A 26,088-nucleotide genomic window follows, 5' to 3' on the forward strand; every position below is an offset into this window, starting at 1 on the left:
TTTGCTCACTAATACTGCCAGTCTTGTTTCAAAATTAAATCAGTCTTACCAAACACAAAGCTGTTTTTCCCCATTCCTCTATAAAAGTCTTTTAATGATCCTTTCATGTTCCACTCTCTTTAGCTTGGCCTTTTTTGGCTGTTTCTGAAAAAGCTTCAACTCTCCTTAATCTCCAGAGCAACCACTTTCCCCTGAGCTCGCTTTGTTTCCACTTTTGATTTTGCACTCCCATGGTAGCGCTCACTCCTCACGTATTTGTTTACAGAACAAAAGCCACCAGGTCTTTAAAAGCACTATGGAGTGGAAAACACCCCTTTTAGGTAATTTCATTCAGCTGTGCCAATAACAACAGCTACCTCTAGTCAATCCTACTGCGACGTGCAATTACTTTCTTGGAGTAAAAAGAAGCAAGACAGAACAAGGACATGCTTAAAATGTTACCTTCAGAAGATGATGTGGAAACACACAGAACAACTCAATTATGTTCTCAGACCTACGTGGCACTGATGAAGTACAGACATTTCTGCAATTTGCGTTCCAATCAACCACATTTGTACTAAGATGGGTGGACAATACTCGTTACACTAAGGAGAACTATAAACACTGCCAACTAAGGCATGTATAGATCACAAAACCTGTTTAAATCTGTGGGGTTTTGTGCTAAGGGGGGAAAAAACCACAACTTGTTCCCAGCCAGCCATGATACATGTGGTAAAGGTAACTTACAGACAGCAAAGGGATGGCAACTTTTCCAAGGAAATCAGGAGGTTTATCTCCATCTTCATCAAACACTGTCACTTCCAGAACATCGTGAATATCTTTAATAGGGCTGGAACAAAAAAGTACAGACACATAAAAAATAATATTCAATACACATGCACACAGTCTCCTCCACAAAGATCTAAGACTACTGTTTTACTAATTAAGTTTGTATTACCTAGGGGTATAGAACTAGCATTTAATTAAATTCCCCCCCAAAATGAATCAAGTGATGGACATTCCCCAAGCTTTCCCCTCACGTTTCAGTTGCATAACTAGGTGAAGAAACTACCAGACAGCAACTTTTTGCTATTTGTTGTATTAGTAATGCTATCAATGTAAAACTCAGCTCTCCAACAGAGAATGCTGGCAACTGGGAGAGGTCAAGGGCTGAATTCAAACCCAAGTTTCATTGCATTAAAACTGCACAGTGACACACACAGATAAGTGTGCTGCAGAAAACCTGGATATAATGGGGAGGGCTTTCTAGTGGTATTGAAAGCTCCAGCTAAAATGGACTCATTCACCCAAAACAATCCACGCTGCTTCAAAATAAATCTAAATCATCATTAGTTTATAAGGGGCTTAATTAATTTTTTTTTAATGGACAAAAATCTAAGGAGAGATGAGAGTACCTGACTGGTTCTGCAGATTTGGTGCTTAGATTAGCCAGGCAACATTTGTAAGAAAGTCAGAGAGAGTCCATAGCTGACATTTCTGAGACCCACAGGAAGTACAGACACAAACTTTCTTTTTAAATAAAATAAATTTGGATTGTTATAGGATTTATTTTTCTGGCTGAACATCCGACAAGACTCATCTGCTTGGCACAGTCTCAGAAAAAACAGTGATGAGTGGAAGCTCCTTGAGAACAAAGTATGAGAAAGGACTCCAAGAGACAAGCATTCAGCTGCACCCCTGAATTAAACAGAAATACAGCAAAGTATTTCTATTCAAGAAATCAGATAGGTTTTTTTTGTGTTCTCATCCAGCCTAGTATTTATGAATGTTGTTTTAGCAAGAAGTTCATATTTTTCAAACTGTTCTTCCAGTGGACAGATGCAAATGTCACAAATGCTTCATTGCCAGCCTTTGCACAGAGTGCTGCAGTCTTGGGAGACATTTATCTCACTCACTTATTCACAAAAACCTTTGTCAGCATAAAAAGATTAAAAAATTGGGCTGACTAAAAGCAATACCTAAATTATAACTTTTATTATTAATAAAGTGACAAATAAAAGAATACCTTGATTTCCATTAAAATTTGCATCTAATTTGGATTGTTTGACTAGTTTAAATTCAGAAGACAGACCAACACCAACATGAGCTCTAATTCTCTGCTTACTTCAAATTAAACAAGGATTCTACCAAGGTTCAATGAAACGTATTTTATTTTAAGTTACGGAAAACGTAGGCGTGAGTATCTGGTCTCAACTTTCTGTTACATTATCTCTTGGATCAAACTATGACTCCATTATGTCTAGTCATGATTCTTCCTATAAATATCACAGTAATTTTTCTTTTAATGTCTTCTATTAATAAACTCCATGCAAGAACTAGTAAAAGGCAAAAGCGTTTAATGAAGTTATATTTGAGATTTCTCCAACATCCTCTCTGACTATGAAAAAAATGACATATCTTAAACTTGACCTTTGCATTTCCCCAAAGTCGATAGCTTTCCTAGTTAAGCTGCTAAGTGGAGTTGCTGCATGATTTCCAAAGCAATCCACTTACAATGTGAAAACTTTGTTCCACTCTGGGTTGAGGTTCTTGTAAACAGTGTGTGTTTGAAGCATGTCATTTCCCAGCTCCAAGACACAGAAAGGATCACTTTTGCCTAGGGAAAGGAAAGAAAAATTAAGTGGACCAGTTATGGTATTTAGTATGCAGACTCTTTCTTTGCAGTAGGGCTGAGGAAGTTATTGGATTAATAAAATTACATCCATTAAAGCAATTGCATAGTGGCCATTCTGTTGGGATGATTTGCCAAAAAAAAAAAAAAAAACAGTATCTCTGATCATCCCCTGTTCTGGAAATTCCAACACTTACCTTAACAGCTCACTCAGGGGGCTTCACTCTAACACCTGAAATCTGAGACCTTCAGTGAATCATCCCCCAGTCCTTACAGCAAGGAAGATCTGTTCATGCTGACAATTACTCAGCTGCCCTTAGGAAATCAGCACCATTGCTCTGAACCAGGGAAGGAGCAGTGCTGCAGTTACACTCCCTGTTTTATCCTCTCCTTAGAGCCTGTGGTCTTCTTCAGTTGATTACAGGATTAAGTATCCTCATCATGAGAAAAGAAGCACAACACTGACTGAAATCAGAAGCATTTCTTCAATTAGTTCCATGTGAACAAGTCCTTGAAGCTATGAAGGCTCTACACCGTGCCACAGTTGAAACAAAACCCAACATCAACTGGAGAATCCATGCATGATCCAAGTATTGTGCTTACAGCAAACAGAGCAAACCCCCCACAACAAAACAAAACAAAAAAAAGGCACAAAAAATTCCACCTCTCTAAAGACGGATGTCAACATGGAATCTATTAGGTGAACACGTTTGCTAATGTATTTTTTGATCACTCACATTAAATGAATTTGTAGTTTTCCCAACTCATTGTAGCTCAGCAGTTTCCTTTGTGAGAAGAGTGGCTCTTTATCATCATGTCCAGCTCAGTAACTGATTTAATCTCATCTCCAATGCTCATGTACAACTCAGCCTAACTTCTATGTAGGCAAGTATATATGTCAGCAATGCAGGGATTTAGATATCAGACAAACAAGCTATTTAAGCAAAAGCTGTCCTTTTCTTAATCCTTATTTTCTGCATTATTAATGCAGAGCTTTTAAGGGTCTTACTCTCAGAAGTTTATAAACTAAACAGGAATCTTTTCAGTATGTAAACAGTGGGTATTAACTAGTCAATATTGGTAAAGTTTAAAGACCATGTGTATTACTGGAATCTATTTGTCTTCTCCTTTTCAGCTTACATGCCCATTCCCTGATAAGTGCAGAAAATGCATGTAGCCTTTCAGAGAAACTGCTTGAAATGCAAACTGGTATATGCCAAAAACAATCCCACTGTATAATTTGGTATTCTGAATGCTATTTTTTGGTCAGTGAGCAAATGCAGTGTTTGAGAAGAACTCTCATGCGTACACAGAAAACATCCAACAAAGCAGAAAAAGTCATTTCCACATCAACAGAACTATTATCTAGGAATATAACAGTATGGAAGGCTCAAACTGGGCTAGCTGTGGGTGAAGAGCTTCTACATATATGATACAGATGTCTGGAAACCAGCCCAGAAATTTATGTCCAAGAGTAAAATATGGATTTCCAGAACACTCTTCGAAACCAAATCAAATAGTGTGTGTTTTCTGATCACTATTATTACAGCAGGCTAAAAACTTGCAATTAAAATCTACGATGACAACATACAGAAATCCCAATCACGCTGAAATCCAATCTTTACTGTGGGAATAAGGTATAAGGTGGCATTACGCACATCATACCCACCCATCTGCAGGACTTGGAGGATTTAAGGCTCCTGGCTGCTATGGGAAGGGACAGGGAGGGGACACTACCTGCTCATACTGCTCCTCTATTAACCCCTGGAAATCTTTGTACCTCTGATTCCCTCTGTGATTTTCCCTTTATTAGATTTTTAGCTGGGACTTTGAATTTACTTTTATCAATAACAATAAATCTGAGCAGTCTCCTTGGCAATGCAGGAAATATGGCACTGCTCTAGGAGGGCTCTATTATGGAAGCCCATAATTGCTGCACTAATCATTTATGAATGGCTCAGAACAGATAATTAATCTTTATGTCTCTCATTTCATGATCAGAAATTATGCTATTTTTACCTAAAATGGCTGCATCCTTTTGCAATTTGGTGGGTCTATTACAGCATAATACTAGGATATTTTCAGCACTGCCATTGAAAAACAATTTGTCATTTGCTTCATGAATCAGGCGCAAAGCCTGGGTTATTTTGAATATAATGACAGACTGAGTAACCTTTTACTTAAGCAGAATTTCATTCTGTGCTATGCACAAGGAATGTGTATCACACACTCTGTATGAAAAGTCTTTGAATTGCGGAATCAAGAACCTGAGTGTCTCTTCCAATGTTCATTATCCACCCACATGCTCCTGTTTGAGTACTGAGGGAGAGGGGGCCAAATCCATCACTGATGTAACTGCTTCAGCATCAGCAAAGTTTTCCAGAGGGTAAATAACCTTCTGGGCTCAGCTCTTTCCACAAATTCTGTCTATATTAAAACTCCACATATTTCTAGATGGAACTTCTGGCACATGGCAAAGCTGGGGCCATTCTGCTGTGCTACACTTATCAAATTAAATTAGTCAGCAAGGTGCAGCTACACTCCTAATTCCATATGGACCTATATATTATGTCAATTTAGATATGGATTTCTTTACAAGTTACCTTTCGTTATTGACAAGTTTTGGGTTGTTTTTTGGTTTTTTTTCAAATTAAGTTCTTCAGTTCCTTAAAGTACTGCTCTCTGCAGTAAACATTTTTTTCCAATTCAGGGTTAGCAGTGAATTGAAGATAGCCCTAAAACAGTACCATGATTAATCGTGGGCTTTCTCCTTTGCTCCTTTTTTTAGGAGCAGCATTCTCTTATGTAACAATGCCTTCACAAAAACAAGGGAATGGGGCAAAAATATTTTCCCTCTACCATCTTTCCTGCCTTTATCAACAAGTTATCTTAAAAAAATTACTGTGTCAGCAAATACACAACACACAATGCTGTGCCTGTGAATTATGAGCTGCTGTGAGATAGAGAGGGGAATTAAAAGGTCTCCAGAATCCTGGAGAAGATGATAATAAAAATAATAATATCCAGGCAGTTGCTACAGAGAAGTATCAACCTCCTAGACTTCCCCCAGAGGTACAATATAAAGTTGTGGTTTTAAAAGGTGTTAGTGTCCACTCCTGTCAGGACCAAGCACAACCTGAGGAACAGCTCAGTGGAAAATCCATACTTTTCACGGAGTAAGAGCACCAAAAAGGTCATCCCAAAGTGAAGCCTCAAATAAGCTCTAAGAGAAAGCATCTGACTCGCAGCCACATTGCTGACAAGTTTTCTCTTTCAGGTGACAGCCTGCAGCACCACCCAAACCCCCACACCCAGCACCACATCAGACACCCCAACATCTTTCAGTCTTGCCCCAAACTCACAAGACACCTGATAGAAGATGGAGAGGCTTTGCTTTGCAAGTACCATCACTGTGTATCAACTCTTCCTTTACATATTCCTGATGGAAAATCCACTTAGCATGATGTGCTGTTTTAAAGTTCTCTGTCAGATTGCTCAGGTCTAATGGGAAATTAAAATCTCCATCCACTGGACCTTCCCACACACTTTCAGCAGTCAAAGCCATTTGGTATCTCAGTTTCCCTGGGGCAGGCTTCAGTGCCAGAGAGATGATGGGATGATTTACTTTTCCTTGATCAACTGATCATTTGCAATATTCTACAGCATCATATGCTGCAAAACAGAAATAAAATACCTGAAAAATCTGCTGCCATCAGGTCCACTGCTTTTAAAACTTTGACTTGTAAGAAGCCAATGTCCTTTATGTCCCGAAAGGAATTCTTTATACACTGCAAGGAGAAAAGCATACAGATGTATTTTGCTTGTAATTCAGTAAGAAACAGAGACTATTGGACCACTAAATAACTTATCACAGATTCAGTTAGGCTAGAAGCAACCTCTAAGATCATCAAGTTCAACAACTAACCCTGCACTGCCATGCCCACCACTAAACCATGTCCCTAAAAGCTACATCTACCCCGTCTTTTAAATACCTCCAGCACTGATGACTCAGACACTTCTCTGGGCAGCCTGTTCCAGTGCTGAAAACCCTTCTGGCAACAAGTGTTCCCTAATATCCAATCTAAACCTCCCTAGGCACAGATTGAAATACACTTATTCCATCCTGACCAGCTTTTGAGGACGTGGAAGCCATCACAAAGCTTTATCTCCCAACATTTAAAGTCCAGAAAATAACCTTCCCAAAGGAGGGAATAAAGCTAAGCATATTATTATCTCTTCATGATATTCAGTGTCTCATTCCCCATGATAATCTCCTAATACAATTCAAGTTTGCAAAGAACAGCATTGTTTACAACGGTTTAAAGCAACTTTTAAAACTCAACAAATACAAACAGCCAAATTGCTTGGGTCTATCTGCCCTGCCAATCTCCTTGTCATTTGACATGCAACTACTCCACTTAATGGTTTTCTTTGGTAGGGGGCAGGTCATTACAACTGGAGAATTTTCTTTTTCTGCAATTTTGACTATTTCAAAACAAATTTTAAAAAAAAAGAAAAGTAAAAAAAAAAGACAAACTCACATAACGCTGAGAAATCTGTTGCCTCTCATTGGGGTCTCCCAAAGGACAGACACACAGATCAGAGATAGACACTCCTGTGCATGGGGCAACAGCAATCAGCATCAGCAGGGACCCTGGGTGTTTCTCCAGAGGCAGCTCCAAGCAGTTGGTCTGCTTTGCTGGCAGGGCAGTAATGTCAACGTGGCACCTGGAACAATATTGCCAAGGGTTAATAAAGAAAAAGAGATGGTTAAAAAAAAATAATAAAGCAACATTATATTGATTTCAGCAGCAAGCAGGCACCAAAACCTTCTGCTTCTTCAGGATAGAAACACTGCAAAAAATAAAAATGCCCCAAAATTAAAAACGGGAAACCAATTAGGCAGATCCTATTGCACTTACAGTCAGATTTTGCTTTCTGGTCTGTCTACTGGTAAGGGGAGGTAAAAGGTTTGGGCTGCAAGTACAGGAGGAAAACTTAACTCTGGCCTGCCTCACTTCCCCTCTAAAATCCCCCAGTGTTTTGTGATGGATTTGAAACACAATTCAATTTCACCTGGGGGAAAAGAAAAGGGGCAAATGTAAAATTTAAAACATTAGCCTAAAATAGATTTGTTTCTTTAAAGTCACATACTCCATTTTATGCTACATTATACTGTATGCCCCAATCTCTTTTACAAGCCTTACTAGAGCTACATTTTCCGTGTACTGTTATATTTCCCAAAGGGAAGGATTGTCTTAAAAGTCCCCTCCACCCACTTCTTGCACGTAATACATATCATTAACCTGATGCCTCCCCCAAAAATAAAAATAAAGAAGATAAAAGAGAAACACTCATAGACAACAATAAAATATGAGCATGGCTAAAGCAGAGTGATCACCAGACAGCCACTTACACATGAAGGGAGTGCTTAAATGCAACAAAAAGTCTAATCACTTGGCTCAGCTAAATGCCTTCCATTTAGAAGTCCAGTAAATGGAGTGGAACTTTCTTGAACCTCCATGAAGCTTGGCTGGTAAGAAGAGGCTGAGCAAAAGTTACAGATGAAAAAGGGCAAAAACCAAAAGAAAACAAAACAAACAAACACACAAAAAAAAAAAAAAAGTAAGGAGAAGGTTTGCTGCCACAGTGCAAGAGGACGAACATTCCTCAAAGGGATGGGCAGTGGCTGATGGAGAGCGAGGGGTTTTGCTTCACTTAATGCCTGCCGACAAGTTTTTATTTAAACTAAACTTGTTAAGGTGTTGTCTTAATAGGCTAAAATTCCACAGGGTTCCCCCAGGTGTGTTTCTTCTGGGTAAATGGTGCATGTAGTGTTCCTGATTGATCCCATTCCAGTAGTAGAGCTGGAGCAGTTTATGCCCATCTGCTATAAATTGCATGCTTTCCGCTTCTTAACAGCCTATTTTCTGTGAATGTTAAAGGGGGTGAAAAAAAAAAAGAGAAAAAAAAATCTCAAAACATTTCAGCATGAGAACCCAAGAAACCGTGTTATGAAGTAAAACCACTGCTCTGATGAGTTTCTAAGCTGTCCAGTAGCTCTGTGTATTAAAACACAACTCCTTAAGCTTCCTCTGACCACAATCAATGGGAATGACTTGGCCTTAAGTGTGCTCTTATCTCTCCACTGCTCTGGAGGTACAACAGGTTTCAAGTTTACTCTTATTAACTGCTTTCAAGTGCTTTGAAAGAGAAGGAAAATAAACCAGGCAGAGTACCAAGACTGTTCGGCATGTAGGCTGCCTCTCAACACCATTTCCAAGTGTGAGAGGTTGCATTTAAAGCTCATTGCTACGCCTAGACTCTTCAGAAAAATATGACAGGAAAAGTTACAGCAGGAAGGAAAACAAAACAACAAAGAGAGAAAAAGATCTTATTTCTTTCTGAGAAAAAGCCCTTATCACTTCCACACTGGAGGTCAACATCACCTTGGCTGCATTAACACCACTGTGTCTCAGGCTGCAGCAATTTCAGTGATACTCTGGGTATCAGCACAAAAGGAGGGATGTAACCTTATCTTGGAGTTTAGTTTTTTGGTTTGTTTTTTTTTATAGATGCAGAAACTGAAGGAAGGAGAGGGGAAATCTCAAGGTCACCCAGCTGCTCTGTGGTTCAGCTGGCAGCAGAGGCCATGTCTCCCACATCAGCATTTCATACACCACCCACTCAATGCCGTCCACAACTGGGAAAAGCTGCAGTTGATTTTTATGTTTAAAACTTTCCATGGAGTAAGACAGAAAACACAACTTGTTCGGACAACAGCGTATCTCCCACCAATAGATAACCTCAAACTCCATTGTATGTCAAAGGCAAAGTTAAATATAATTCTATCTTGTTTTGGCAACTTGGAATTGCTTCTCTTCTTAAAAGAATTTGATTTGCATATGGTTAAAGAAAAGATGGAGTATAAGGGTGTGGGAGTCAGAGGGATGCACATGTGGAGGGGAAAACAGCAGGAGGTGGAGTGTAAATATTTCTTCCTCAAATCATGTCTGATTTCTGTGCAAACTAACTTTCCTTAAAACATCTGTGTTCACTCAAGGTATGCCTATATTTTCCTGTGAGGAGCTGAAAAGAAAATCCACATTTGCACTGGCAAAAGGTTTAAGAAAAAAAAAAAAGAAGACAATCTGTTTCATTGAGGTTATACAATCAGACTGCAGAGAATGCAGCTTGGTAAAACAATTAGACATTCAATTTACTATATAAATTCAGCAATTTCCACACTAACACTTCTACACTATTAAAACAAGTCTAATGATTCCCAAACTACTTCCCTCATTCTCGTGAAACAGAAATATTTCCTTTCCTTCTTTCTCAGCCTTCTATCTGCAAGATCTTACTACACATAATTATTTCTTAGGAAAATGTTAAGAGACTTGTGACGGGCACAGAATCAAACTAAAAGAGGTAATCCACTTTTGTTTAAAAGTCGCCTGCTCTGACTGCAAAGGGCAAAACTCTCAGAACATTCTTATTTTAGGTGATACAAATGATCTCCCGAGTTAAATTCTCTACAGTAATTCTGTCTTAGGATACAATAACTCTGGCTGTTGTCATCTTTTCCTGTATTACATATTAAATTCAGACATAATCTTTCACACAAGTGGCTACATGCACAATCTGTAGGGCTACAGTTCTGTAAGTTAAGAATGCATTGTGCACACAACTGTATCACTTTCCTCTCTTTTAAGCACAATTAATTAAATGCTTTCCTTCCTCCTCCTAATCATTATTAAGGTCTACACCTCTATATTAGCCTCTAGTCCTGTACAGCTTTAGTTCTCATTTAAGACTGTTCTTCTGACTTAAAGCCCTCTCCTGTAGCTTCCTTTCCCGTTTTTTTATTCATTTTGCAGAGAAATAGTACTTGAGAATAATACACAGTAAATATGGGATTAAAATATTTGTTTATCAGGGCATCACACGTTAAAATTTCATTAAAAGGCGCTAAGGCTAGCTTCTTACTAGCCATGGAGTTGTATTTCATTTTCCCAGTCACAGTTAATCAAATTATGACAGGAATCTTTAAATATATATAAATACATATGAAAAAATCTGTACACAACAGCGCCAATTTACCCCCTGCAGACTTCTTAAAAGCCCTTCACAAAAGAGATCAGAACGATCAGAGAGTACAGAAAGATCTATCTATGGTTAATACTTGAAATTTCAAATGCCACAGGTGTCAGAGAGACAATTAACAAGGTCTTATTATGACTTATTCAATGGACAAATTTTGTTTTTTTCTGATTCATCCTACAGCCTGGTGAGATTTGAGCAAAGGTTTTGGTTGCATCCATAATGGGGATTTTACTGCTCCATCCCAACAGTACAGCCTTTAAAACACAGGTTGTTTCTTATTGCAAAGACAGTTTCCTGGAGGCATTCATCATAAAGATATTGGAGGCACTCCAGTCTCAGAGCTCATAGTCCTAAGTTTAGCAATTTTTGTAAAATCTTTCTTGAGGTAAATATGTGAAGGAAAACCCTTCAACATTCTGCAGCATCTCTTTTTCCAGAACATATCCCCTAACGCAGAAACACTCTCTAACAACCTGGCATAAACAATTTAACTCTGCCTGGACAAATTCTGCACACGTTAACACCTTTGTTTATTCATATACATTAACATCATCTCCTGTTTATAGCATGCCTCTTCTCCCAAAGGACACAAAAAGCACTCAATAAACGTTACTAACAGTCCTGTGCAGACTAAATAGAGGGATTATTTCAGCCAGCACCAAAATGCAGCCAGCCCTCAGTGTCAGAGCCTGCAGCTGAACCACTCAAGGCTGTGGGATTTTAAGTGAGGAAGAGAAATTGGACCCAGCTGAAACTCTGAGGAGACTGCAGGTAGGCTGAATGTAATAATTTAGCTTGTGATGTGCACTGACAGTGTGGGTTTGTTTTGTGATAGAAAGGTGACATGAAATGTTTCCTCACTAATTCAGAAGCAGACAAACACCCCAGGTGTTTGTGTTCAGCACCAGAGGTCCAAGGCATTCCTTATTCTACATGTTCCATGCTCTCCTCAGACACTTCAGGTCCTATTTCCAGAACAATATTTTGCCTTGAAAACAAATTATGCCTGGGAGAAGAACCATATTCCAGAGTCTTAAGGCATCCATACTATCTGAAATCCTGGGTCTAAAGGAATTAACAGGAATCTTTGCGACACAAAAGTTTATTGGATTTGACTCTGCTGTGAGCACCTCCAACTTAATTTAAATATTAATAACATGCACATATTTAAAGGTTTAACCAACGCAGTTGGAGGTTGAACAGGCTGGGACCATAATGAATTCTAACTCTATTCATAAATTGACCACAAAATTATTAAGTCAGATCCAGAAAATTTTGTTTTTTCCTTAAAGCCATGCAAATTATTTGAGGGCAGTTGGCTACACTGCTGTGTGTAATGACCGAATATAACCCACAAACATTTTACTAAAGAATATTTCTTACAATGATGTTGTGAAATCCAGAAATCTCAAAACTCAACTTGGAAATCATGGAGACAATAAACATGGCACCTCATAATGCTGTTTTTCCAACAGAATCCTTCTCCAGATTAGACTGCATTTGAACCCTTCATAAAATATTATTTATAGGGTGTCAAGAAGCTTCTACACTGTAAAAACAATACTTGTTATTATGCACTTGGTGTTTACCTATTCTTGCAATTGCTCTTCAAAAACTAGTGTATTTTTTCCTTGTTTGATGCTACAGCCAATTTGCTGTGCTTAAGAAAACAAAAGCAAAAGATTTTTTTCTCCACATGGACATCAAAAATAAATTTAAACATGGAATCATTGAATTGTTTGGGTTGGAAGGGATCTTAAAGATCATCTTGTTCCAACCCCCCTGCCATGGGCAGGGACACCTTCCACGAGACCAGGCAGCTCAGGGTCCCATCCAGCCTGGCCTTGAACACTTCCAGGGATTTACCCTGGAAGATTTACCTTTACTAAAAGGTAAATCTACTACACAGACCTACCAGTGCTGAACAGAATAAGCATTTCACAGATCGTTTTTGCCACACTAAACACCACCTGCCAGAAACCAGTAGGAAAAAAAGTCGGGGGAAGCCGAGGGAAAAATTAAAATAAAGGGGAAAAACCTCAGGAAGAATTGCTCCAGCATCAGAGACTGACCTGAGGCAAGCTGCAAACACTGCTTTATTTCTTAACTCTAAACAGAATATCAGAAGTAATAGAAGTAACTGTGAGAATGGAAGGAACAGATTCATCTTCAGCCACTTCGCCATGTGATGAGCAACAGCACTCAGCCAGAAAGAATTTCCTGCTCTGCAAAACCACAAACATTTGTAGAGCCAAAGGGCATTGTTCTTCTCAGTGAATAGTCTCAAACTATTTGAATGCCTGAAGTAAGAGAATGTTCTTATGAGTTACTGTTATTTAGTCAGCACATTGTGAAACCCTGGCCAGGTGAGAGCAGCAAATAACTGCAGGCAGGGTTCCCACCCTCAGGAAATTAAGAGTTGTGGCAATGATCCTGCCAGCAGATGAGCAGGGACAGACCAAAGAGGGTGTCCTGTAGAGTGTGGTGCTGCTGCACGTCCACAACAGCACAGATGTTGTTTGGGGAGATGGGTCCACAGGGCAATGCTGAAAGCCAAAGCAAGGAAGAGAGAGGTACTACTAAGAAAACAACACAGTACAAATTCAGCTAGAGTGGAATGGAATTAAAGAATCTTAGAAGAACACAACATTGAAGTGCAAACAGAAAAAAAAGGACACCACTCTCAAAAGGAGCACAAAACCCCTGGGCTGGCACCAGCACAGCATACAAAGATGTGGAGCAATATGACCACAAAAATACAGAAGAGTCTGCCTCTTGATGCCACTGAGCTCCCACAGTATCTCAGGTTTTAGAGGCAACTTGGCTGTCTCTGCATTCAGATTTTGGCTAATCGATTACCCACTAATAGGTTTTAATAAACATAATGTAAACATAACCTGGACATGACTGGAATAAGGACAGAAAAATACATTATGATACTGGTAATGAAAACAAATTAATTCATTTAAAAAAATAATCAAAATAACTTTATTTTTTGTACTTAACCCATTCTCCTCCCCCCCCACAAAAAAAAAATAAAATCTAACTCAAACCCAACTTACGTTCCCAAAAGCTCCTCATGCTTTTTGTTATCCTTTCTCCACACCTCAATGTCCAACATATCCTTCCTGTCAGAGAAGTAGTGAAAATCAAACTGTTCCCTCCACTGAGGATTTGCACTCTTACACAGTGTCTAGAAAACATGCAGTTATAATATTTACTTTTCTTAAACAGTACTTATTTTCACAGTATATCAAAAAGAAAAAAAAATTAATTCTACAGAACAAGGCTGGATGTTAGAGCATCAAGTACTAATGCCATTCCAACCAAAGCTCCCCAGCCCATCACATATAGTCTCATCTTCCTAAATATTCTCTTTCCTCCCTCTCAATAACAATAAATATACAGTTGCCATGTGAATGAATGGCTGGAAAAATTCTGAAATACGAGGTAGACCCCCACCAGCTCCACAGTCATCATTCACCATCATACTGGAAGAAATCAGGAATAACCCTTTTGAGGACATCACCTGGAAACAGGTTTGAATGAATTAAAGAACCCAAAGCAGTATTTTTTCACCCATCTTTGTTAAGCAGACAGCTCAGTCTTGCAGATTCACAACACATCTATGGACCATTAAAGAGACGCATAAAAAAGGGATTGTAATGGGAATACCATCTATTTATTCTAAGGTAACTAAACCATTTGTTATTTTTCAAAACTACTTTTCTAAATAAAAAGCGTATCATGACCTTGGTTTGAGGTCTGATGTGAGGGACAGAGTGCAGGTTTCAGATGCGCCTACATCCAAATGTTATGTTCTGTGAACTTGCTCTGTACATTTTGTACAGGAGGAGGCTTGTTTTCTCCTCCTCTGCACTTCCAGTTCATGACATGCAGAGCTCTTGCTCTCTCAAAAGAGTATTATTTTAATTACAGCCTTTCTTCTTATTACACTTTCCAGATGAAATGTGCATCTTTGGGAATCTCATTCATTTCTTAGAATCTTATATAACTGAACTGTATACAGATAAACACAGCCTAGAAGAATAAAAATTAGTATCAAAACCATGGAACATTTTATCTGTTTGGGGGGCAGGTTCTGCAATGTGTAACATATTTTTCAAGAAAAGTACTTTAAAATAATAATAATTCCCCTGCACTGGAAACCATTTCAGGCCTACTCTTCCAGCACTGCAAGCCCAACTTCTGTATTGGCAGAGAACAAAACATATGTGTGATACATGTAGCTTTATTTCATTTCATATTAACGTCAAACATCCATCAACATGATGAGTATGTTAAATGCACAAAACACTGATAACACACAGTATTCCTTACTTGCTCTTTCTCTACCGGCATCAAAACAGAGCAAAATGTCAATGCTTCCAGTCTGGTCTCCTGATTTTGAACTCACTTATCAAAAAGAGTATCAAGAATAGTTCCCTCTGAGGTATCAACACCAGTAAAAGAAACACCAAGCACCTTATTGACTTCAGACAACTTAAGGAAGTCTTTAACACTTACCTTGCTCTTGTATCTTTGATCCCCCAGTTTGAGGAGAATAAAAATCTCTGCCAAGCCCCCTCTGGGCATGTTCTTCCCCTCCAAGAGGGTGATGGTGACCAGCCCGTTCCACAGCTGGTTCTTGCGCAGGGACTCCGAGAGCCGCAGGTTCCGCGTGAAACTCGACTGAAAAGCGAAGCACAACACGGAATGTTTCAAGATCCAAACACATTTTCACGCTCACGTTAACTGTGCTATGAAAGCACACCAGGAGAGAGAGTGACACCATGCTTCCCTAAAGGTAAGCAGGCAATGGAAGGCCGTAGGATGGTATGGATTTTCTGCCCAACTGTACTACGGTCCCCGTGAAGGGACAGTACTCAATGCCACAGCAAAATCAGCAGGGTTTGTTTAACCCACCAGAGAAGTCACCTTCAGCTACCCTGGCTGAGCTCTGGCAAGAGCAGACCTCAAGCACTGAGAGCAGTCTGGTACCTTGGCTCAGGAAAGGCATGGGAGAGCCGTGGGGAACAGAACAGGGGAGAAACTAAAGTAAACTCTAAAAACCTCTCCAGCTACATCCATAAAATGTGGGTCTGTCCTTTCTGGGGAGGCAGACCTGGATCATAATGCCCACAGCCAGGTGAAAGGCTGAGCAGCATCTTCCACCCTCCCTCCATCACTCAGCCGCCCGCCTTAGCTCTTTGCTAACTTTGCTGTTCCTGCTTCCAGAAACTGAGCCCACGAATCAAAAATACTGATGCCTGCTGAAAAAACACTGACACCACCAGGCTCTTTATCTGGAGTTATGGTTACCTGGTAGCCACATTTGTTACCTTCGCAGCTTCATCTTGTGCAGCACGGCTGCGCTAACAGTTTGCTAACTGGCAATATTTTATTGGACAGAGGATGATTAAATAGGCCTTTATTTGGGGGGAGTGAGCTGGAAACATTAAAACTCAAGGCTATACCCTTCTTCCCTCAGTAAAAATCCTGCCATATTTTATTCTCCTGAAGCAACTTCTAACTCGCCACACTTTGGAGCTTCAATCATGTCATGTACAGGTGGGAGCAAGACGGAGGAGAAGATTTCACAAGTCACTTTAAAACAGGACGTGTTAGCTTTAAAAGCAAGTAAGAAATGTTGTTGCTAAATAAAACGATTGCAAAAGCACCTGATGTCTGAAGATTACTTTTTATGGATCAATTACCCGGCAACAAAATTCTTAAATCATAGGTGGTGAACTCACAAATTTTTTACTTGCTCTTTACTGGTTAAAATACCGAATTCTGAATCCCACAAGCATATTAATATACTTCCATTTAAACACCCCGTTTGGCTTTCCTGGCACAATGGGTAAAAATTCCTACCTTTAAAAAGAAAACGAGATTTTGATTCATAAATCCAGCTGCAATGTAATTTCTTTTCTCTTTTTTTTTTTTTTAAGTTTGTCTTTTGGGCCAAAAAGCTAAAGCATGACTGTTCCCATGGACATACTTCAAAGTCCCAGCAGATATACTCCTCCCTAAACACTGCAACTATTTCAAAATCCTTTTTATAAAAAAGGGAGTAATGTCCACAAGGGATCAAAGGGCATTCTACAGTCTGGCAATCGCCTTAGAAAAATGGCAGTGCTTCCATGAAATATGCCCTAAAATAATTTTGCAGCTTGGTATGTCCTAATTTCGAATTGGATGTTTATCTTGGAAAGGCTTCTATCTAACTTGTCCATAAAACAGCTCCACTTAGCTCTATGAGCCCTGTGAAAATGGAATCCAAAGCTGGCTATTAAGGGGGCCTGGAGATTGCTTCCATATGGCGTAACAGCATGGGAGTGGAGGGCTAAGGCCTACAGCAGGCGCTGCTTGGCTTGAGCTCCCCATCTATCCATGGACACTCATTGCATTACACCATAACATCTGGATTATTGCTTGTAATGTCCCTGGGAAATATCCACTTCCCATCAAAGCCTTTATCTATCTCGCTTGTACTTTGAACATTTTAGTATTTAACATAGTCATGTTTGATGTGATGTACTCGCTGCTTTAGGAGCAAGGATTTTCCCTCCCCCTCCTGCTCCTTCCTCGGAGGAGGAAGAGGTATTTGATGTTAGCTCACAAAAAAAAAAAATTAAAAAAATAAAAAACAGATGAAGTTTATTATCCACGTTACAATTTCTTTTCAAAACAAAGCATCCAGCTCTCTTCAAAGCTTCCAGGCTGAACACAAAAGACAGTTGTTATCACTCAGTTTTCAAATCAAACTTGGATTCTTTTCTTTTTTCATCCAGGCCAGTATTTCAGGGAGCCACTCAGCGTTGGGGACCTTCCTACCCCAGCTCTACAGCAGACATAACCCCACCCTTGAAGCTGCTGACTTGACAATTCAAAGGACTGTTGGGAGGTACCCAAACCAGCCTGGATCCCACACAGCCACTGGAAAAATCAGCACCTGCACTCAGGATTACTGGAACACATTGCAATGCACCAACCTTGACCTCCCAAAACAGGTGGCCCCAAGCAAAGAGCCTCGTGCACCCCCTTCTCTGGCTCTGCAGCTGCTCTGTGCTCCTCTCAGAAGAGGGGTGTGCTGCTCTCCAGCTAACAGGACCTGCATGAGATCCAGCATCATTTGAGAGCATCCCACTGCAGAGTGGAGCCAAGATGTTTGCAACTGGTTCAGGGCACGGTGCTGACCTGCAGCAGCCCCACACAAGCTCCACAACTCCCACAGCTTCCCACCTCCCTCAGTCCAGCCCTGCCACTGGCACAGGGCTCTCTCCAAACTGAGCATGGGAAGGCTGCTTGTCTTGCACCCCTGCAAGACACAGCACACGAGGAATGCTTTGGATTTCCTGGACATGCCCAGGTCGCCCCCACAGAGTCTGCTCAGCAGGTCTGGCACATTTCCTGTGCCTCGTAGCACCAAAGAGCCCCTCTGTACTTGCTCTGTGGCCACCTCTCTAGCCTCCCCAGGTATTTGGCAGGCTGTTCCTCTGACCACCCTGATGGAAATCCCAGTGAAACAGGCAGTGTCTCAGATTCCACTCACTGTTTCTGGAAGGAAGCACGTCTGGGGAAAATCAGATGTGTGGTAGACCCACAGACCCAGGCCTTCAATGAGTCAACTTTAGTGCTGCCTAGGGAAGTCTGAACTATGGAAAATGCCTCCCAGGTGACAAGAAAATGATATTGCCTTATTTATTTTAGACGTCTTACCTCCTCTCTGATACCCCACACCTACTCATTTTGAACTGATTTACACAGAGCTAATTGATTAAACTTCACAGCCTCCCTCTGAGTTGGCAAAACTACTGCAGAGCAGAGCACAGAGGAGCACAGCCTTTAGTCCAACAAAGTTACTCGGGCAAAACAAGCACTGAAAAAAACACTCCAAACACTCTTCCTTGCCTCCAGCCAGCCTCCTAACCTGCCTTCACAATGAGACCAGAAAAGCCAAAGCCCTGGTCCATACTGACCAGAAAATGAGGACACAACTGCTTAATCAGTGACAATTTTGAAGTGTTTTATCTATTCAGCTCTTCCTTTTGCTGCTACCTCCCAGGCTACTGATGCCTCCACACTTGGGTACTGCATCTCCTCCCCTGCTGAACCTGAGCCCTTTCCAGCTGGGCTCCCACACTGGATGCCAGGTCCTTCAGGCCTCTCCTGCTATATTTTCCTGTAAGCTCTCTGCTCACACTCTGGCTACATCCCAGATCCAAGTAAAGGTGTCTTGCCGAGGTACAGAAAAGTTGGCTGAAACTGGGACCAGGCTACAGGGCTGGAAATTAAAAAACACATGATTTATGATGGAAGCTGGCACATGTCCCAAGCACAAGGCATTGGACAAACTTTCCTATTCCTTCCCCTCATCATTTCTGAAATCAAGGTAGCTCTGAGACCAGAATTTGAGGGCTGTCTCTAGACAGAGCTCTGATTTTGGCTGGGTTCTGTGTGCAAATAATCAGTAACACCATAAAGGTCACCTTTATGAGCAGTTCACTGCTGTAAAATTGATAAAAATTGCAACTAAAGACATCTCTCAAACAAGCCAGCCAGGATAAAAAAAAAGGCAACAAAAAAAAAAAAAAAAAAAAAAAAAAAAAAAACCACCAAAAAAAAAAACCCCACAGATAATAAGCACAAAAATATCCAGAGATCTTTATTCCTTAAAAAAACTAGATGCTTTTTAAGTCTAAGAACCCATATCCTCCGCAGCAGATTTTGGGATTGTAACTCATCAAATAACTAAAGAGTAATCTCTGAAGCAAAAATATGGCCTGGTTATAGAGCAGAACCCTGCCAAAAAAGGACCAGAAGATGATACTTCTCCTAACTGCTTAGAAAGGACATTCGCCCAAAAAACATTCCCCAGCTCTGAACAGAAAACTTAAAAATCAGTGCTCACATCACCACTCTCAAAATCTTGTTGCTGGTTTCAAAATGAATATAAAAGTTTCTCACATCAACTTTCAATTTTTTATCACTTTCTGGTTCTGGTTTAAAATAGAAGAATGAGCAGGTGGGCTATATTCTGCCTTCACAGAGCCAAATACAGGAGCTGAACAGGAATGACGGAGCTTTGGAGGGGAAAGAACCGGCTCATTGACCCAGCTTCACAAGATCCTTTAGGAGCTCCAGTCTCTCTGATAACTCCATTTGTCTATAATGTCCCTCTATAGGCACCCAGCAAATCCCCTCTGGTGCATCAGGGCTGCTTTCAAATCTGTCTCTTTTCCTGACACACACATACATGCCCCAAGTTCAAACTTGTTTTTGAAGCAATAAAGAGATGCAGAAAAATTGTACATTTAAATGACACGGCGAGGTGGCCAAGTGTGAAGTGAGCCCATCTCTCCCATCCTTCATTTAAAAGGATGAGACAGGACAACAGAAAGCCTGCTGCAATCCCTGTGAAGAGGTCAACGTCAGAACTGGGCCACGTAATTCACCATTTGAGAAAACAACAACACGCAAATAGGAGGACTCTTCAGACCTCTCCTCATTAGGCAGAGAAGCCATTTCAGCAGAGGCAGTTTCCCCTTGGGAAAGAGGAGAGGGCAGCAGGAAAGGCAAGTGAACCAACACGAGATTGGCACCACGACTGTGACCCTGTGGCGAGCGAGTCCCCGCGCTCCGCGCTGCCCACGGGGAATTGGGGGAGAGAGCCAAGCATAACAAGGCAGACAAAAATGAAACCTAACAGCCCACACAGGAACACAAAAAAAAAAAAAAAAAAAGAAGAAAGGAGAGTGAGGGATTTTCCCCTGCGATGAGATGCTTGAGGAGCCCTTGGGTCCGGTCAGCCTTTCAGCCAATTTATTCAATCAGCTTAAGCTATCAAGGTGGCAATTCCATCGCTTTTGTTTCAGGACTGAACTGCTGCAGGTCAATCCACCCCAAGCAGACCTGCTTATCTGCCTCTTGGATGTTCAACACTTAAAGGTTATTCAACTGTGCAAATGCTGGAAAGAGCGTGCAGGGCACTCAGGGTGAGATTCAAGCCACCCGGGACAAACAAGGGTACTGAGCATCAGCATGCTGGGCTCCAGCAGAGAGCTACCAACTCCCTCTGTGCCCCAGAAAAGAAAGCAGAACAGAGGGGAGAGCATGTCAATACACAGACATGAGTGAATATATTAATGCTGCCTAACAGCATCTTCTTCCCTTTGCAGTGCCACCCTCCATGAGGAAAAGAAGAAAGCCACGCTCTTGAAAACAGCTCCCACCGAGGACAATGCTGTCCTCAGCTCCCATGAAAAATGAGGGATCTGAATGTGCTGCCCATGTCTGGGGAATCCGCCCAAACATGCAATGATTTCCTTCCAGCAGCAGTGAAAAATATATACTCGTAATAATCAAGAGACACCTAAATCATACAGTTCAACAGCTCTTGCTCCAAAATGATTTAAAAGACCATACTGAGTTGCTGGAATCCTTCCTGCATACTCCCTGTAATGACCAGGAGGCTACTGGAGCTGGACTGGAGATCTTGTGCTGGCACTGTTTTTGCTGTTGTCTGAAATGCAGTTCTTTCTCCAAAAAGCAAGGGAGCTCAGAGAACACACATGAAGAGAGCACAGTATCCACAACAGCCCACATGAGCCCTGCTGCCAGTCTGACATGGAGCTGCAACAGGTATCAATGCCATCAACATTTGGGGTAAATTTGGGAAGTCAGCAAGAATCCCGTGATTAATGTGAAAAGACTCATTTAGGACACTGATGTGCCAAATCTGCATTAAGACAACACAAAATGGTCAAATTAGAGGATAATCAGATTTCTTTCATGTAGGCAATACAGATTAAAAAACAGCTGTGAAAGTTATATTCATTTTGTCCATCCTTAAAATAAGTCATTTTCCCTGTATTTATAGAAGAGGAAAAGCTAAATATTACAATAGGGGTCAGCTGCAGTTCAGCACATTAAAAAAAAAAAATCCCAGAAAAACTATTTCAAATAGCAAACTTTTATTTGCCTAAACCTGGAGGGAGGAATGTTGCTCAAAAGGAAAGTATACTATGTTTTCCTCCTGCAATACCCAACCAGAGTCAGCTCAAGAGCCAAAAAACAAACAAGCTTGTGTATCCATTACAGAGCTCTCTCCATTTCCCCTGCTCTCCTTATTCCTGTATCTTTATCTCGTCCAGCAACATTGTTTTCTACCCCATCATACTCTCTGGCTATTCTTCCATAACCTCTTGTGCCTTCCCTAGACACCTATATTCCCCATGCACACAATTTTTCTTCCTAGCCTTTATGTTCTGCCACAAACTGCTAGTACTGCTTCCACAGAGCAGAGTTTCCTAACTAAAGATGGTTATTGATGTACAGTACTAGTGTTTTAGTGCAGAAGCAGAATCAATAAACCAGGAAATACTGCTTTGTCAGATTTTTTCCGGCGCATGCTGGGAAATATTTTTTACTGCCTTTGGATGGTCACAGAGGTTTTCTTTAGAGATCACACTGGAGCATGAACTGTGTCTTCCCCAGGAAGAACTGAAGCTCTCCTACCCTCTAGTGACTGGAACAGAACAGAGCACAGGGTTGAAGCTTTTTTTCCTTTTGAACAATACTTTCATGTCTCCTAAATCAGCACCACGCTTCAGCATCTCTTAATTTTATTCTGAAAGGTGGTAAGGCACAAGACAGAGTCTTGAGAGCTGAAAGGCTGACAGCTAAAGGTTCAAAAACATGTACGTAAAAAAATTATACAAAATGCACTGAGATATGGCATAAAAGCAAAAAGAAAAAACAAACAAAAAAAAACCTAAACAAATGGAAAAAAAAAACCACCCCAAAACTTCCAGTAATAGCAACCAAAACAGAATTTTGGCTATTCTGAAGAAAAAGAACCTGAGTTTAAAAATCCAACTCCCTGTCCCAGGTCCCAAAGCCAACCAGCATCCAGAGACAGCTGTGTGAGAAAGATGGGGATCAAGCAATGCTGACTGAGCCAGGGCACAGTAATTTCCAGAGTTTTAGTTAAAAACTGAAGTGATAAGCTCTTCAGTTATTCCATCACTGTCTATCATGTGGCATTCAGGCATTCCTGGCAGCTCTCTGCTCCAAGCACTGCAATATCCCTGCAATCAGGGCTCCAAAGGCTGTACTTTGCACTTCTTCTATTGACAAAAACATTCTTGCTGGCACAGTACCTGAGATGGTTGGCTCCTCTACACAGCACACCACAGTTGTAATGAATAAAACAAGAGGAGGTTAATGATTCAATTTATTTAGGCACAAACCAATAGTTACAGAGGGAAAATATCATGAGAACACACTCATCTTAAGAGCCAAATTTTGCTTTTCACAGGCTGAGACTGTACAGCTCTCAAGCTGGGTAGTGTGGCTTGCAGTGTCTGTATCATTGTTATTTACTCAATAGCAAATTAAAGCTTTACAGAACACATAAAAAGCCACAGTCTGTTTCCTGAACAAGTTAAAATCTAATGCAAAAATGATACAGGAATATAAAAGTAATGGAAGCCTGCAGGGATCCTACAGGAGACCAAGGGAAGCCAAGTTACACGGACATGTGGCAACACACAAATCTTGGAAATCCAGTTACAATGGAGGTAATGAAAACTCCCTGCTCAGCCTCCATCCCAAGAACAAAAGGAATTTCAAAACCCACAGGGGCAACTAGAAGAAATACTGCCTCACAGAATTCCACCCGTGGTGAGAGGCAGCCCTAGAGACAGACGGGGATCCAGGAGAGCCTCGTTCAGCTCCTGCACCAACCACTGTCCAGGTGTTCTGAAACAACTCAAACCCTCCACAGCTTCTCTCATTTTGGTTAAATTTACACCCCTTTCTTTTGTACAGGAAGTTTTTCTCTCTTTCTACAGTTCTTTGTGAATAGGATCTTTTGTTCACTTGCCACTAGACACTACCACAGCGGCTACAATTAGGAAACAACAGCAATTTCCCATCATGATGAATAGAAAAATCAAAAAAGCAAAGGTTACCACAGCCACAACCACAATGTGATCATTGTGACAGGTTACCACTTCTTCACAAAGTTTTCCTTTGTTTACCCTGTTTCAGAGGAGGGCACAGATTTTGGGAGGGGACCTTCATTTTCTTTAAGTTAAAAAAAAAAAAGTATTACCTTGGATGAAGTTCTTTTCTTTCGACTTGACCATCTCTGTTCATGAGTCCCCATTATTGTACCAAAGAGAATCCAGGGAAAGAAAACAGGTAAGGAGTAAAATGGGGAAAGTGTTTAGTAAAACAATTCAAACAGAAGCTTGTCAAATGAGTTAGAAAAGCCTATTACAAAATAGAGGGCTAAATCTAAAACTACATCTCCATCTACCTTCCCTGCTTCATGGAACATAACAACCAACTAACTCAAAATACCTGCATTGCACCAAAAAAGGAGGCAATTAAAAAAAAGTAATTGAGAATAAAAAGTGGAGGGACCCAGAGCCATTAGTAAGAAACATGGCTTATACTTTTGGTGCCATCTGGTTCTACAGTAAGCTAATTTAAAAAGGGGGAAAAAATCATCTTGCTGTTAAGTGCTAATGTGGACAGAGCTATTTCACTGTTCTGACTCCTTTGGAAATGGCTGAGCAATCTGCATTTGAAATATGAGGGCTTAAAACATTGTCTTTTAAAAAAATTACAGTGAGCACTAGCTCTTCTATCATCTACACTCTGAATGTTAACTAAGCACCCGAGAGTACCAAAAGCTGCTATTTAAGCCAATAAGCTTTGTTTCACTTGCTAGGTCCACTTTAGTCTAGGCCTTAATAAAAATCCTAGAATTCCTGAGGTTCTTCTAACTAAACTGACTTTTGTGCTAAAGTAACTTTACATTTTTGCTTCACCCCTTCCTGCAATTCAGTAACACACGCCAACAATGCTGATTGTACAAGTTAGAGGGGAGTTCACATTCCAAATAAAAGCCAACTCATAACATAGACATATAAATACACCATTATTTTAAATATTGTCATTAAGCTTTCAAATAATCACACAGTGAGGTGAAATTAACCAAATCATTACACTGTTATTAATTAAGGCTTTACAATTCTCAAAAAGGCATCTATTTTAAAAATAAATAATGAACAGCAGATATCCCACATCAGCTTCTTTTCATTTTGCTTTCCAACCCCTTGAAACATTTATGTTTCTATAAATAATCCCATTCAGGCTGGAATTCCACACCTATAATTCATTAATGTGCTGTAAACAGCAAGTTTCATACTTGACTTTGCAGAAAACTTGTAGAAATATTTTCTCTGAATATGTATCACAAATATTTAAAACTAAGTCTGGTTTTTAAGACAGTCCAAGTAACTGCCTGATCTTGGGTATTCTCCGCCCCTTGCTGGCCAGGAGCAGGATTAGTTCACCAATATTTGTGTGTGGTGCATGCTGTATAAAACACTAGGAGAAAACTTTAAAAATAGAAGCAAAAAAGCCACATGCAGGACCTGAAATTAAAAAAAAAAAAAACTATCAGCTTCCGTTACTGTGTTCCCAGTCTCTGCCCAGCTTCTCTGTGTTTCTAACATCACTAATCACCACATTTCTGCGTAAGGAGCCAAGTTCAATTAACTCAGTGAAGAAACTATCAGTGGGAAGATCAGGGTTTTACAAGCAACCACCTCCTCTCAGCCTGGTGCTCCTCCACAGGACTGGGGCAGTTTAAGTCTTAACATCCAAGAGTAATTTTTAGATTTCACATGGATAAGTTTTTTCATTGTTGTTTAAAAAAAAAAATATAACAGCTTTTCTTCAACCTGCCCATTGCAGTGCTGGACACATGCCCAGAGCACAGAGAGCATTGCCACAGTGCACATCACAGTGACAAGACAGAAGCATCCAGCTACAAATGTCTACACAACTTTAACCCAGCTAAATACAAGGCTTTTTTTTTTAAAGTTATGCTCCATCTCGATTTCAATATTGAGTCTCAGAGGATGAAAATAAAGGTGGCATTTCCCAGTAAATCAGATTATGCCAGCCCTTTTTTTCTCCCCCCTACAAATTCCAGCTATAAATTTGATTTCCTAAGCCACTTACATTTCTCTTGAAGTCTCCTTGCTTGACTGCTAGACTCAAGTTTAATACAATCACTCCCATGTCATCTTCTAAACTGTTGGGATCTTCCAGTTTTAAAACCTGTTCAGTAGTTCTACAAGGCAAAAAAAAAAAAAGAAAAACAAAAAAAGTTGTGCATTTATTGACTCCAGTTAACTCGAGGTGATTATTAAAGGTCAGGTTGAGCTGTGCAAATTTCAGCTTCTTGCCTGAAATTCCCAATATTGAGTTTAAATGTTAAAGTGGGAAATCTGGAGAGTTCTTTCTTGGTTCTGACAAAATACACCCCTCTTTTAATAATGCAG

At 40.4% G+C, this 26,088-nt stretch overlaps 1 protein-coding gene across 9 annotated transcripts in view; it reads right to left on the reverse strand.

Moving 5' to 3' along the window:
* MCTP2 (multiple C2 and transmembrane domain containing 2) overlaps positions 1-26,088 on the reverse strand; it is a 120,119-nt gene that overhangs the window by 56,438 nt on the left and 37,593 nt on the right. For 8 of the 9 annotated variants that reach the window (XM_068203657.1, XM_068203663.1, XM_068203662.1 and 5 more), the window contains 8 exons: positions 25,766-25,877; positions 23,841-23,876; positions 15,245-15,409; positions 13,780-13,910; positions 7,153-7,339; positions 6,306-6,399; positions 2,494-2,596; positions 727-829 (listed from right to left, as the gene is read on the reverse strand). In XM_068203657.1, the coding sequence (XP_068059758.1) occupies positions 727-829; positions 2,494-2,596; positions 6,306-6,399; positions 7,153-7,339; positions 13,780-13,910; positions 15,245-15,409; positions 23,841-23,876; positions 25,766-25,877 (931 nt within the window). Of the gene's footprint in view, positions 1-726; positions 830-2,493; positions 2,597-6,305; positions 6,400-7,152; positions 7,340-13,779; positions 13,911-15,244; positions 15,410-23,840; positions 23,877-25,765; positions 25,878-26,088 lie in introns of those variants that run through there. The other variant, XM_068203666.1, reaches the window with a different exon arrangement.

Source organism: Anomalospiza imberbis, chromosome 13, assembly GCF_031753505.1.
Source record: "Anomalospiza imberbis isolate Cuckoo-Finch-1a 21T00152 chromosome 13, ASM3175350v1, whole genome shotgun sequence".
Taxonomy (NCBI): domain Eukaryota; kingdom Metazoa; phylum Chordata; class Aves; order Passeriformes; family Viduidae; genus Anomalospiza; species Anomalospiza imberbis.